Below are 15,270 nucleotides of genomic sequence, written 5' to 3' on the forward strand. Positions count from 1 at the left end.
TGACACAAGTCTTCAATGCCCAACCTTTCTGCCAGTTCGCGTGCTGAACTTTTAGCGCGAAAGTTCGCACCACGGTCTGCTAAACTTCAAATGATTGATGACCATGTTTAACACCAATGATCATGCCATGTTTAACACCCAATTAGAGCATGTTTCGGTGTCGCGTGTTCACGCTTAGATGCAAGCGACGGTAAATTTCCATAAGATCGAAACGCCTTCACCGCCATGACTTTTTCAAATTCTTCCCAAGACTAAATCAGGGCACATTACCATATACGAAAATATATTTATTTCGTGCTTACGAATATATGTCATATTTGTTTCCTACTTTCTTAAAGTTGGGTGAGAAATACTTATAAAAGTAAAAGTACTTTGACTACAACTGAACTCTGTTACACATGTAATTATATGTACAACGCATGGAAGGTGAACCTGAACAATATAAGTTCGTCAGTTAGAACTTAGCATACTTATACAGATCAGAGTTTGTCTTCTTCTGACCCTCACTGTGCTCTTCTGAACACAACTTTACTTAACTCTTGTAATAACCGAAAAAACATAGATATCCTTGATTGTGTGTACTCAGTTAACAGCATACATTGCTCAAAATATATCGGTAGATGGCTTTTGGTGTTTTAACACTGTCGGTTGACTATTGTCAAATTTCACGAAACTTTAGATTATCTTTTGTTTTGTCCACAAAATTATCACGTGTATGATTATATTTTGGTCATATAACTTGACTTTGCTAATCTCGAGAATACTTATGTACGCGAACTTTTTCGCTTAGTCGTAGTGGCGACATTATAAAGTTACCAACTATGAGTCGTTTCATGCAGACGCAATACAATATGATCTCAAGTAGACTTTACTAAAACTAACAGCAATTTTTATTTAGTTTGAAAAGTGATCTGAGTGAGCTGAGAAATTATTTTTTTTGGACGCCATATTTCCCTTAACTCTCAAGAAAGATAACGCAGGATAGAAGCGAAAAATTCTAAAAACTATGGTACTCCTTGTCGTTTTCCTGATTAGTTACTTTTTAATGTTCATTCGCCAATCACGGACACTACATTGCAGTGCGTGTAAAACGTGAGGAATTTAGCAGCACCGCCTCTTGCCGGTCCTAACAAAATGGCTTCTCAAAATCACAGGTAACGTTTTTTTTTTGGCTTCACATCTCGTCAGTGTTTTCGATCATGTCATCCTCCTGGATATAAGCATTTTCTCTGCTCATCTGCTCGTCTTGGGTGGCGTACAGGTCTCCAATCTTGTTCCTGTTCAGCAAAAGCCGTGCAATGCGGTACTTGACAAACAAAACAGCCAGGGCTATGATTGCAACCAAGGCTAAACCACCAGCGGCCGCTACGCCTCCAATTACGGCCGCAGATTGCTTGCCTGTATCTACATGTAGAGACACCAGAAAAACATGTGAGGGATAACAAATTTTACTTGCTGATTGTGAAGAATACTAACAGCTTAAGATTAAATTTCGAAAATACATGCATGGTTCGCGTATAATGGCTTTTTTTTCTGCCGCAATATTGATAAGACTTTTGTCGTGGAAGTTAAAGTTGTAAAAGCAGTATATTTTCGTTTAATTGGAAGAGATAATTTTTTTTGTCTACGTCAAAGGTATAGCTCTAATCTTTGAATACGGGAACACAGGTGTCTGTATTTCTCAACGCTTCCAGCTTGATGTGGGGTTCTTGCAAAGTTTTCCTATGACTTACGCTGCATGGCCACTTTTAATCTTGGAATTCTTGGAAAGTTTTGCATTCCTTCTGGTCTAAACATGCGCTTTTTGAATTATAGAAATTCTGATTTCAGTTAATTACTATACCTGCACTTTCCTTCGGCTTTTCTTTTATCAGCAGAGGCCCTCTTTTGATAAGATAACTGTCCGATGTGCTCATTTCTTCTTCCACCTCTCTTTTCTTTCTCCCGCTGCTCCCTCTCAAACATCCTTGATTGCACCTTAAAGTTGACAGATTGCAAAGAAGTTAACTACCTCAACTCTGAAATTCTTTTGAAACAGTTCTTAGCAAGGCTGTGTTACTGAGCTACGTGCTGGATTATTTCTGCACAGCCCAGTCTGATCTAGGCTCAGTGTCACAATTTTACTGAGTTCAGCTATGCAAACACCACTCTGACCAGTGTAAAAGGTTTTTGATTGCTGGCTCACTTTCTCAGTCAGAAAACTAATGTTAGCTAACAATAACTAACCTGGAATTCAGAGAGTTAACGTGACAGGCCAACAGTTCCAAGTGGATGTAATACGAATCGTAGTTATTGAAGAATCTGAATGCTCGAAACTTGAGTCTTTGATAGTAGCGGGACCCGTCGTAGTCGTGTTCCAAAGTTGTATCGCTTGGACATCTATCAAAAAACATACCCGTTCTGTTACACTACTAAATGGGTGGGTGGTTCTTTAATTAAGAAACGTTGCAACAACCAAGTTGCCTGTTTTATGGGCAATACAAATTGAATAAGCAGGATTTAATTAAGAGAGCTATAGGACGTTCTAATCGAAACTGAGATGCCTCGAATTAAGCTATGGACTAAAAGAGGAAAAATGATCGATGGATGGAATACTGATTAACTCCAGTGACTCACTTAATCACAGCACTACATAAATAAGGCTTTCATGATGGTGCTTAATTCACCAGGTCTTCATGTACCTATTATATACCTACCCATTTTCTACAATAGAGTAATGGGGTGACGAATAGAAACTTGCTTCTGGAGTGGCCTTAACAGTCAGAGCGAATACAACCAGGTCAGCAGTGGACTCTACGCTGTACTCAAAATACATGTAATCATTGAGGGTCACTTCAACTGGAAATTCATCGTTAGTGTAGGCTGTTGAATATGATGAGCTGAAGTTTTGTAGACATCGAATGTGAAGGTGAGGTCGCCGAATTCCACTGAAAAATAACGTTACAAATAGATCAGTCATTTTCATGTATTCAAAATCACATTGAAAGGGTTGATTCGGTACGTTATGTATGGTCTGACTAGCTACATTTAAAGGCTTCAAACCGTGTTACATGTTTTCAAACACTCTGTGTTTCCCAATGAAGCGACGTCAAAAGCTAAACTTCTTCATACCCACGTCAGGTATCTCTACTCTCCCTTCAGGAACGAACTGCAAGCTAAGAATCTTCTTCCTCGAGTAGGTGCATTCGAAAGGAAGGTCAAAATCGTGATCTCGAGTGATCACGGCCGCGGAGCCATAATCTCCAGATCCAGCGCCAGATCCTTGGAGTGGTACTACGTCTTGTACAACGACATTCGAGAAAACAAGACTGTTTCCCGTTTCGAGGAAGTGTCCCGTAGCCATGCAAAGAAGTGCTGACATACAAATGCGTGGAGGTTTGTGTGGCTTGACAACCAGCTGATGAGGAGTAAAAAACGCAGCCGGTTCGCCTCTAAGGACGGATATAATGCCTTTTCAATCGACACTTCGATAACATAGTCACCACATGTAACTGTAACACCAGCCGGAGGTTCTGAAATCAGGACAAAACATTGCAAAGTTAGAAGCTAGATCTAAAATGTCGTTGCATGATGACAGGGCCGGGTGGAACACTTTCTCATTACAGTACCATTGCCGATCACAGAAAGCGTCAAAAGAGAAATTATCAGTACAGCTACTAAGGCCCAGTGCATCATGTCGTTGGAGATGTCGAAAACGTGATTAGCCTTGGCTCGAATTCATTTCCTACAAACGTTGTGAGCTGCTGAACCTCGTAACTTTTACCTGTCAGTCAAAACTGACAAACTGCGCACTAAAACCAATCACTGAACAGTTTCAGAAAATCCATTCACTTGTTAGATTATTGAAAACAGTCTATTATTTCCATGCATGTAGCTTACTATTGTTCTTGCTTACTATGGTGTGGCTTATGCTATGGTATCCCATCGGCACTGATGCGAAGTCTTTAGAAATGGTCTGCCGATTGATGCGAATTGCAATTTTTGTTCATTTTGTTGCGGAAGTACAGAATCCATTTCTGTCAGTACCAAGTGTTTCTTATAGCTCTTATACTGAATGCAGGAAAAAGTAATACAAAATTGAACAAGACACTGAACGTCACCCTTTGAACTGAACCTATTGGATCATCAAAGGACGTTCCAGTTATTCTATTTTAAGACACTATAAGGAGTTGTTTGTGTGAATACTTTATTAGGAAATGCTTTCAAATTCCTGTCGTGTTATTTCCGAGATACGCCGTATTAAAACAAAAAAACAAGGCAGACACTGAATATCACGCTTAACTACTTGATCATCAAAGGAAGTTTCCGATATTCTATTATGCTTATTTGCTTCTCTAGTATCCAAGAGCATTCAAGAGTAGCGAGCCAGAAAGTTTCTGCTAAAAACTTTTCAACAAATGAGCAGCAATCGCTCAAAGTATCTCCATGAAGCGATCCCATTATAACTATATTCTAAATGATCATTACGGGCTTTGCCTATCTACTTATAATTAGTGGCTGGTGTGATGTTGGGTGTAGTACTCTACCGTGTTGCTGCTGGAGCCCGGAGTCGGAGCCCATGAGATACTACCAAAACGAAAATGCGATGCTCCCGCCGACGATAGCCATAGCAGGAGAGTCAGGAGAGAAAGGAAGCTCGCTGACTCGCAGCTCGTCATCTTGTTATTGAAGAACCTGCTTCGCGTTTATTTTACCTGACTTCTCAGTGAATAAAAATCAAGGTCAGTATAACAAGCGCTCAAAGCACGGCAAGCTAACTTTGAAGCTGCCAATCAAAATCATTGAGGCGTATACATCGTCTACTAACAAATTATCCATAGCCTGGAGACGTTTTGGAAAACCGCATTTTTTGAAGCTCATTTCTGTTGAAATTAAAGTAACCATGAACTGAAATATGTGATCGATTCAATAATATAATATACCAGATATATGGCAGACTACTTTTGATAAGTAATGATATTAAACTGAAAGTCTCTAGACTTGCTGTCGAGAAAGAACTTAACGTGGTTTTGAACAACTTAAGCTGTAAAGTTAGCTCTTCTACCTTCTCTTCCCCTCCCCCACGCCCTTTATTATTACACGCGGGTATTGGCTAAACGAAGGTTTGCTCCATTTTCCGACAACATGACATCCGTTAGCAGGGCTTCAAGAAGAATCTGCTCTGTAAAGACAAAAGACGCTATTATTGCCCGAAAAAGAAACTCATGCATACTAACTCATTATAATTGACAGACAGTTCCCTAAGTGATTAGTTTTGTTTTTGTCAGGGTTGGTTTAAGGTATGAACCCCCGCTGGCGGAGAGGTAACAATAGGCTCTTGGAGTGTTCAGTTAATCTTTGCTGTGCCAGCGTTTTAAGTGAAGCAGTAGTGATAAGAAGTAAAAGTGTTTTCCTTTCATCACGAATTTGAGTTACCACAAAATATTTCAACAGTATAGTCGATGCGATTCTTATATTAAGAAAGAATTGAGAAATTATTGGGAAATCAACTGTAGCAGTTTCGTTAACCGGAAGTGTTGACGTCACACTGATTGAACTGCTGGGCAGTAAGGGCGCTAGGCAGCTGTTCATAGAAAGGTGGTTATGGAGAAATAAACTAAATCTTGTTTACAAATTTGATCTTTGGGTTTCAGTTTTTGAATTCTTATTTTAATTTACTACTCATACGCGGAAATAGATGTGTAGCTCGAACTAATTTTCAAAATTGTCTGTGGTTAGCTACCGTCGCACCTTTGAGAAAGCGGCTTTTGTAGAATACCGAGTCCTCTGTGAATTCAAATCAATCATTATTGTGAAGCTACGTTAATGCAGCCACTAAAAGCTATTCAAGAATTACCGCAGGCTGTATAAGGGTGCAGTGTGTGCACATACTAATTGGATGTAACAGATACTACAAACGGCCCTGATTCAATTGAAGACTTTTATCTTAAGATTGCTTTGTGAATAAAGATTATGTACGTACATGGGCATTTGGTCTCGGTCTTCCCAAAATTTTCCCTTCTCCAAGGATAGCTAGGCATTTAAAGTTAAACTGAGAAACTACCATCGCTTCCATCTAAGCATGAACACGTGTCGCCGAAACATGTTCTGATTGGGTGTCAAACGTGGCATGATTGGTCATCAAATATTTGAAGTTTAGCAGACCGTAACTCGAACTTTCGCGCTCAAAATGTTCACGATCAACAAATACGGACGATACCAATATATTTTCATGGTTATACTAGAAGTAAAACTACTTTCCTGAAAGGCGTATGTATGCATATTGACACAAGTCTTCAATGTCCAACCTTTCTGCCAGTTCGTGTGCTGAACTTTTAGCGCGAAAGTTCGCACCACGGTCTGCTAAACTTCAAATGATTGATGACCATGTTTAACACCAATGATCATGCCATGTTTAACACCCAATTAGAGCATGTTTCGGCGTCGCGTGTTCACGCTTAGATGCAAGCGACGGTAAATTTCCATAAGATCGAAACGCCTTCACCGCCATGACTTTTTCAAATTCTTCCCAAGACTAAATCAGGGCACATTACCATATACGAAAATATATTTATTTCGTGCTTACGAATATATGTCATATTTGTTTCCTACTTTCTTAAAGTTGGGTGAGAAATACTTATAAAAGTAAAAGTACTTTGACTACAACTGAACTCTGTTACACATGTAATTATATGTACAACGCATGGAAGGTGAACCTGAACAATATAAGTTCGTCAGTTAGAACTTAGCATACTTATACAGATCAGAGTTTGTCTTCTTCTGACCCTCACTGTGCTCTTCTGAACACAACTTTACTTAACTCTTGTAATAACCGAAAAAACATAGATATCCTTGATTGTGTGTACTCAGTTAACAGCATACATTGCTCAAAATATATCGGTAGATGGCTTTTGGTGTTTTAACACTGTCGGTTGACTATTGTCAAATTTCACGAAACTTTAGATTATCTTTTGTTTTGTCCACAAAATTATCACGTGTATGATTATATTTTGGTCATATAACTTGACTTTGCTAATCTCGAGAATACTTATGTACGCGAACTTTTTCGCTTAGTCGTAGTGGCGACATTATAAAGTTACCAACTATGAGTCGTTTCATGCAGACGCAATACAATATGATCTCAAGTAGACTTTACTAAAACTAACAGCAATTTTTATTTAGTTTGAAAAGTGATCTGAGTGAGCTGAGAAATTATTTTTTTTGGACGCCATATTTCCCTTAACTCTCAAGAAAGATAACGCAGGATAGAAGCGAAAAATTCTAAAAACTATGGTACTCCTTGTCGTTTTCCTGATTAGTTACTTTTTAATGTTCATTCGCCAATCACGGACACTACATTGCAGTGCGTATAAAACGTGAGGAATTTAGCAGCACCGCCTCTTGCCGGTCCTAACAAAATGGCTTCTCAAAATCACAGGTAACGTTTTTTTTTTGGCTTCACATCTCGTCAGTGTTTTCGATCATGTCATCCTCCTGGATATAAGCATTTTCTCTGCTCATCTGCTCGTCTTGGGTGGCGTACAGGTCTCCAATCTTGTTCCTGTTCAGCAAAAGCCGTGCAATGCGGTACTTGACAAACAAAACAGCCAGGGCTATGATTGCAACCAAGGCTAAACCACCAGCGGCCGCTGCGCCTCCAATTACGGCCGCAGATTGCTTGCCTGTATCTACATGTAGAGACACCAGAAAAACATGTGAGGGATAACAAATTTTACTTGCTGATTGTGAAGAATACTAACAGCTCAAGATTAAATTTCGAAAATGCATGCATGGTTCGCGTATAATGGCTTTTTTTTCTGCCGCAATATTGATAAGACTTTTGTCGTGGAAGTTAAAGTTGTAAAAGCAGTATATTTTCGTTTAATTGGAAGAGATAATTTTTTTTGTCTACGTCAAAGGTATAGCTCTAATCTTTGAATACGGGAACACAGGTGTCTGTATTTCTCAACGCTTCCAGCTTGATGCGGGGTTCTTGCAAAGTTTTCCTATGACTTACGCTGCATGGCCACTTTTAATCTTGGAATTCTTGGAAAGTTTTACATTCCTTCTGGTCTAAACATGCGCTTTTTGAATTATAGAAATTCTGATTTCAGTTAATTACTATACCTGCACTTTCCTTCGGCCTTTCTTTTATCAGCAGAGGCCCTCTTTTGATAAGATAACTGTCCGATGTGCTCATTTCTTCTTCCACCTCTCTTTTCTTTCTCCCGCTGCTCCCTCTCAAGCATCCTTGATTGCACCTTAAAGTTGACAGATTGCAAAGAAGTTAATTACCTCAACTCTGAAATTCTTTTTAAAAGGTTCTCAGCAAGGCTGTGTTACCGAGCTACGTGTTGGATTATTTCTGCACAGCCCAGTCTGATCTAGGTTCAGTGTCACAATTTTACTGCGTTCAGCTATGCAAACACCACTCTGACCAGTGTAAAAGGTTTTTGATTGCTGGCTCACTTTCTCAGTCAGAAAACTAATGTTAGCTAACAATAACTAACCTGGAATTCAGAGAGTTAACGTGACAGGCCAACAGTTCCAAGTAGATGTAATACGAATCGTAGTTATTGAAGAATCTGAATGCTCGAAACTTGAGTCTTTGATAGTAGCGGGACCCGTCGTAGTCGTGTTCCAAAGTTGTATCGCTTGGACATCTATCAAAAAACATACCCGTTCTGTTACACTACTAAATGGGTGGGTGGTTCTTTAATTAAGAAACGTTGCAACAACCAAGTTGCCTGTTTTATGGGCAATACAAATTGAATAAGCAGGATTTAATTAAGAGAGCTATAGGACGTTCTAATCGAAACTGAGATGCCTCGAATTAAGCTATGGACTAAAAGAGGAAAAATGATCGATGGATGGAATACTGATTAACTCCAGTGACTCACTTAATCACAGCACTACATAAATAAGGCTTTCATGATGGTGCTTAATTCACCAGGTCTTCATGTACCTATTATATACCTACCCATTTTCTACAATAGAGTAATGGGGTGACGAATAGAAACTTGCTTCTGGAGTGGCCTTAACAGTCAGAGCGAATACAACCAGGTCAGCAGTGGACTCTACGCTGTACTCAAAATACATGTAATCATTGAGGGTCACTTCAACTGGAAATTCATCGTTAGTGTAGGCTGTTGAATATGATGAGCTGAAGTTTTGTAGACATCGAATGTGAAGGTGAGGTCGCCGAATTCCACTGAAAAATAACGTTACAAATAGATCAGTCATTTTCATGTATTCAAAATCACATTGAAAGGGTTGATTCGGTACGTTATTTATGGTCTGGCCAGTTACATTTAAGAGGCGCCCTCTGTAATTTTCAACTATGGCCATTTGGACCAGAAAAAATCAAATTCCTCAAACTTTCTCAGATCAATGGTCTAGATAAGTGATTCACAAAAATATAACTTTCAGTTCAATTCGATTCGTATTTTAGCGCTGGGGCCACCATCTTGGTTTTGCCCCTCTGAGAGGGCTTTCAGCGGCCATTTTAGGGCACATTTTTAACAATTTGCCATACAAAGAAAACGATCTAAATCCGGGTAAAAACCCTTTATTCGAGACAAGCAAATGTTTCTTGTTACATTGAGAGGCTGTTTTGGCAATTTGATCATCACCTGATTTTTCTACAGAATTTTAAATTTCTTCCCTTTCGGACTACTCATGAAGCGCCACAAAATAGGCGAAGTTTAAAGGAAAATATCGCCAAAAGTACATCACTTGAGATCCCAAAACTACCCTCCACTTAAAGAGCAATGTCTCACCTGTAGAAACATGCAATAAAATTTTGGGGCAGTTAAAACTGTAAAATGTTAGAAGAAGAAGTTTAAGCTGTGTTTTTGTCAACAAAGACCGCCGTCCCAATTAGCATAGTAACATGAAAATAACGATGTACAGAGAAAATAATGATATATTCCACTTACCTCGCGACATGTCGACAACTGGATGTTCCACGATGCCTCATGTTATAATTATTTCCAGTATGTTTCAGCCGCATTTTCGGTGATTAGTGTACGAAATCACTCTCAGACATCGCCACGGTTAAGCAGATTTCAACTCTCCGAGGCCCGCTTCATAACATCTATCAATATTATTTGTCTTTCGCCTCATAAGCCGCTGTTTACAAGAAGTTTAACAATTTGCTGAGATCCTAACTGACCCAGAAGTCTGTTAGCAGCCTTTAAAATCCTCCTCTTAATCGAGGATTCTCATCAAGAACTCGTTTAAGCTCAGTTCTGTTTTGATCTGTTGTGCACCCGCCATCATTCCACAGATTGCGTTACATTTGACAAATGCGCATTCCAACGGGTAGGGGTAGGGTGGATAGGGAGTGAAAATGTAACCGACGTTAAAGCCATTTTACGCATTTCTGTGGCTAAACTAGTAACTGGCTTTGCCAGAATGATTTGAACATGAGCTTCTGCTTGCAGGTATTTTCCAGGTTATTTTTGTAGGGTAGGGGGGGGGGGGGGGGTCTTTTATTAATAAAAAAAGAAAAAAAGAAAACGATGGACAGTACCAAGTCAAAAGATTATGATCTGTATTTTGATCAGCTTTATCAGTTCATCAGTTAGGCCCTATTAGGGGTTTTCAGGATACTGGATATTTGGGTGAGAAATTAACAGGATGCAAGAAATTTAGGACAAAAATTAATGCGGTAGAGCATGTTTAGATCAGATAAAGCGGGACAGTTGTGTCTTTCACTGCCGGAAGTGCCATCAAATTTTGCAAAAGACAACAGACTGACGAATAGCGCGCAGGAAGTAATGATAAGCGACGTTTTATTGAAACTTCTTACATTTTCTTAACCGTGTCACTTTTCCATCTAAAGAAAATGCTCAGAAAATTACTGAAGGGCAGTTAAGGACGGTACCTTCTTTTTTAGGCATGGTTTAAACGCCAGGCACGCGCTTGGGTTGGAACTAGTGACGTAATTAACTACCCTACCAAGCGTGCGACTTAAAAAAAATTCTATTGTGGCCGAAACAAATTTCGCACTAAAATTACGAGCCTGTACTAAAACCGGGATTACCAGAAAAGCAGCATATCGCTAAGCACTAACTGTGAACGGCTTCCAGCTGAAAAACTACCTCTTATCGTATCCGTAGAAAAAATCATACTGAAATTCGACTGTAGATGGCATAATGCGCGCGCAAAACAACTGCGAGAGACGTCAATGTTTAAATTACTTGGAAAGTAACAGGAAAAAAAGTAACGGACACCGACAAAGTTTTCGAAAGGATGAAACAACTCCTTTAACTTTTAACAAAGGGGTGATTACAGCTACATTTTATGGTATGAATTGGAAGTGGCAAGCCTATTCGACAATGCATTAGTTTTTGGCTGTGAGGAAAAGTTATGTAGACTGTATTTTGGCTAAGCCAGAGGAGTGCTGTTGCGACGATTCTGTTATTAAATACATATCAAAAGTGGTTTTTATGTTACCACTTACCACGTAGTTTAAAGATGTTTTTTAATATGTTTAGTTTTCTGCATGTAAAGGCGAACCTTAGGAGAATCTGTGAAGAAATATCTTTACCTTTTTTTCAGAAAAATGCTACCGTCAGCAGTAGCTAATTATCTCGGAAAAATTGATGACTACCCCCAGTTTTCTTTTTGGATTCTAATAACCCTGGCTAAGATGTACTTTTTCCACGTTTTCTTAATCTGGCGGATCTTTTGTAGGCACCATTCGTTATGAGCCTGAGGCACCCCACAGCCGCTAATGTCGTTCAGTTCTGTGATGGAGCACAGCTGCATGTCTGCACAGGACTAGTTTTCAACCCTATGCAGGGCGCTTTAAAATACCCGCATCTATCGAGCGAAGCACTAATGTTGACGCTTAGCTTTTTAAAGACATTATAGATGCGTTTAAGGCACACAAGTTGAATGAGTCATAAGCAATTGGATGAATTAACTGACACTTTCAAAAATATCTGCAGCTTGATTCTCAGCGGTTGTTGTGTCTTCTTGGAGGACCTTCTCCTGTGTGTTTCTAAGCTTTGAAGCCATTCTCGGGAGGAGGGATTAAACGTGGCAAGGAGTCAGAAACTCATCACAGGTGAACCGCCTAATTCTGGCCTCACATTTTGAGCGCCTCATCTTTTGTGCTACAGTAATTGCTTCGACTTTTATGGCCGTTTCCTGACCTGAGAAAAACTTTTCTTGCGCACTGCTTGTCAGTCTGTTGCCTTTCACAGCATTTGATGGCATTTCGGGCAGCGAAAGACACAAGTATAATGCTGAACAAAAAAAACACAAGGAAGGGGCTTTTTATTGGAGTTCTATCCGTATTCTATTGGTAATAAATGAAAATTCTCGTCAAAAACTAATGGCTGTCAATGAGATTAGGATAGCTGTTTACAAATATAGTGTGGAATGTTGTGCCTTGATCTCTTTGCAGACACAAAGGTTGCCATGTAAGAAATTCGTGTTAAACGGTACAGAATTCGGGACACATTTCATTCTCTGTTTATTTCTCCAGCCTCGTCTTTATCTATCTATTCAGTGTAACAAGTGTGGGCTTCGAAATTACTAACAAGGAGCTGCGTTACCTAACCTTAAAACCCCTAAAATCTGATACAAAACTTTCATATTCCACCGTGACATAAGTACTAAGAGTCCAGAATAAATGCTTATTGCAGTTGACATACATTTATTTCATCCTAAAATATTAAATTAGTTAGGTAGTTAGATTTATTTAAATTAAATATTGTATAGTCCTGAAGGAAATACCGTGTCTAAATAAAGATTTTACCTTTTACCTTTTTACCTTTACCTAGCTGACCATTGTTGAGGCCCCATTGTGGGGGAGGGGGGGAGGGGTGTCGGTGTATCCCTTATCCTGTTAATTTGTGTCCTAAATATCTTGTATCCTGTTAAATCCAGCTCAACGTTTCCCTACTCAATTAATGTCCTGTTTTATCTGATCTAAACATGCTCTACCCCATTAATATTTCTCCTAAATTTCATGCATCCTATTAACTTTTTACCCAAATATCCAGTATCCTGAAAACCCCTAATAGGGCCTCACTGGCCTCAATGATGAACTGATAAAGCTGATCAAGATACACAGATCATAATCTTTTGACCTGATACTGTCTATCGTTTTCTTTTTTTCTTTTTTTATTAATAAAAGACCCCCCCCCCCCCCCCCCTACCCTACAAAAATAACCTGGAAAATACCTGCAAGCAGAAGCTCATGTTCAAATCATTCTGGCAAAGCCAGTTACTAGTTTAGCCACAGAAATGCGTAAAATGGCTTTAATGTCGGTTACATTTTCACTCCCTATCCACCCTACCCCTACCCGTTGGAATGCGCATTTGTCAAATGTAACGCAATCTGTGGAATGATGGCGGGTGCACAACAGATCAAAACAGAACTGAGCTTAAACGAGTTCTTGATGAGAATCCTCGATTAAGAGGAGGATTTTAAAGGCTGCTAACAGACTTCTGGGTCAGTTAGGATCTCAGCAAATTGTTAAACTTCTTGTAAACAGCGGCTTATGAGGCGAAAGACAAATAATATTGATAGATGTTATGAAGCGGGCCTCGGAGAGTTGAAATCTGCTTAACCGTGGCGATGTCTGAGAGTGATTTCGTACACTAATCACCGAAAATGCGGCTGAAACATACTGGAAATAATTATAACATGAGGCATCGTGGAACATCCAGTTGTCGACATGTCGCGAGGTAAGTGGAATATATCATTATTTTCTCTGTACATCGTTATTTTCATGTTACTATGCTAATTGGGACGGCGGTCTTTGTTGACAAAAACACAGCTTAAACTTCTTCTTCTAACATTTTACAGTTTTAACTGCCCCAAAATTTTATTGCATGTTTCTACAGGTGAGACATTGCTCTTTAAGTGGAGGGTAGTTTTGGGATCTCAAGTGATGTACTTTTGGCGATATTTTCCTTTAAACTTCGCCTATTTTGTGGCGCTTCATGAGTAGTCCGAAAGGGAAGAAATTTAAAATTCTGTAGAAAAATCAGGTGATGATCAAATTGCCAAAACAGCCTCTCAATGTAACAAGAAACATTTGCTTGTCTCGAATAAAGGGTTTTTACCCGGATTTAGATCGTTTTCTTTGTATGGCAAATTGTTAAAAATGTGCCCTAAAATGGCCGCTGAAAGCCCTCTCAGAGGGGCAAAACCAAGATGGTGGCCCCAGCGCTAAAATACGAATCGAATTGAACTGAAAGTTATATTTTTGTGAATCACTTATCTAGACCATTGATCTGAGAAAGTTTGAGGAATTTGATTTTTTCTGGTCCAAATGGCCATAGTTGAAAATTACAGAGGGCACCTCTTAAAGGCTTCAAACCGTGTTTCATGTTTTCAAACACTCTGTGTTTCCCAATGAAGCGACGTCAAAAGCTAAACTTCTTCATACCCACGTCAGGTATCTCTACTCTCCCTTCAGGAACGAACTGCAAGCTAAGAATCTTCTTCCTCGAGTAGGTGCATTCGAAAGGAAGGTCAAAATCGTGATCTCGAGTGATCACGGCCGCGGAGCCATAATCTCCAGATCCAGCGCCAGATCCTTGGAGTGGTACTGCGTCTTGTACAACGACATTCGAGAAAACAAGACTGTTTCCCGTTTCGAGGAACAGTGTCCCGCAGCCATGCAAAGAAGTGCTGACATACAAATGCGTGGAGGTTTGTGTGGCTTGACAACCAGCTGATGAGGAGTAAAAAACGCAGCCGGTTCGCCTCTAAGGACGGATATAATGCCTTTTCAATCGACACTTCGATAACATAGTCACCACATGTAACTGTAACACCAGCCGGAGGTTCTGAAATCAGGACAAAACATTGCAAAGTTAGAAGCTAGATCTAAAATGTCGTTGTATGATGACAGGGCCGGGTGGAATACTTTCTCATAACAGTACCATTGCCGATCACAGAAAGCGTCAAAAGAGAATTAAATTATCAGTACAGCTACTAAGGCCCAGTGCATCATGTCGTTGGAGATGTCGAAAACGTGATTAGCCTTGGCTCGAATTCATTTCCTACAAACGTTGTGAGCTGCTGAACCTCGTAACTTTTACCTGTCAGTCAAAACTGACAAACTGCGCACTAAAACCAATCACTGAACAGTTTCAGAAAATCCATTCACTTGTTAGATTATTGAAAACAGTCTATTATTTCCATGCATGTAGCTTACTATTGTTCTTGCTTACTATGGTGTGGCTTATGTTATGGCATCCCATCGGCACTGATGCGAAGTCTTTAGAAATGGTCTGCCGATTGATGCGAATTGCAATTTT

The 15,270-nt window shown here is 39.6% G+C and overlaps 1 protein-coding gene and 1 pseudogene across 2 annotated transcripts; both read right to left on the reverse strand.

Moving 5' to 3' along the window:
• Positions 1 to 258: 258 nt before the first annotated feature.
• LOC145496480 (ZP domain-containing protein-like) lies at positions 259 to 3,860 on the reverse strand (annotated as a pseudogene). The gene is made up of 6 exons (XR_014050554.1): positions 3,609 to 3,860; positions 3,112 to 3,512; positions 2,697 to 2,927; positions 2,227 to 2,379; positions 1,844 to 1,977; positions 259 to 1,404 (listed from the first exon to the last, which is right to left on the reverse strand). The product of XR_014050554.1 is annotated as a ZP domain-containing protein-like (transcript).
• Positions 3,861 to 6,521: 2,661 nt separating this feature from the next.
• On the reverse strand, positions 6,522 to 8,197 carry LOC145496769 (uncharacterized). The gene is made up of 2 exons (XM_081476516.1): positions 8,107 to 8,197; positions 6,522 to 7,667 (listed from the first exon to the last, which is right to left on the reverse strand). Exons 1-2 carry the CDS (start codon positions 8,177 to 8,179, stop codon positions 7,438 to 7,440), a joined length of 303 nt encoding a protein of 100 aa, XP_081332642.1. The 5' UTR covers positions 8,180 to 8,197; the 3' UTR covers positions 6,522 to 7,437.
• Between the last annotated feature and the right edge of the window lie 7,073 nt (positions 8,198 to 15,270).

This window comes from Orbicella franksi, chromosome 1 (genome assembly GCF_964199315.1).
Source record: "Orbicella franksi chromosome 1, jaOrbFran1.1, whole genome shotgun sequence".
NCBI classification, from domain to species: domain Eukaryota; kingdom Metazoa; phylum Cnidaria; class Anthozoa; order Scleractinia; family Merulinidae; genus Orbicella; species Orbicella franksi.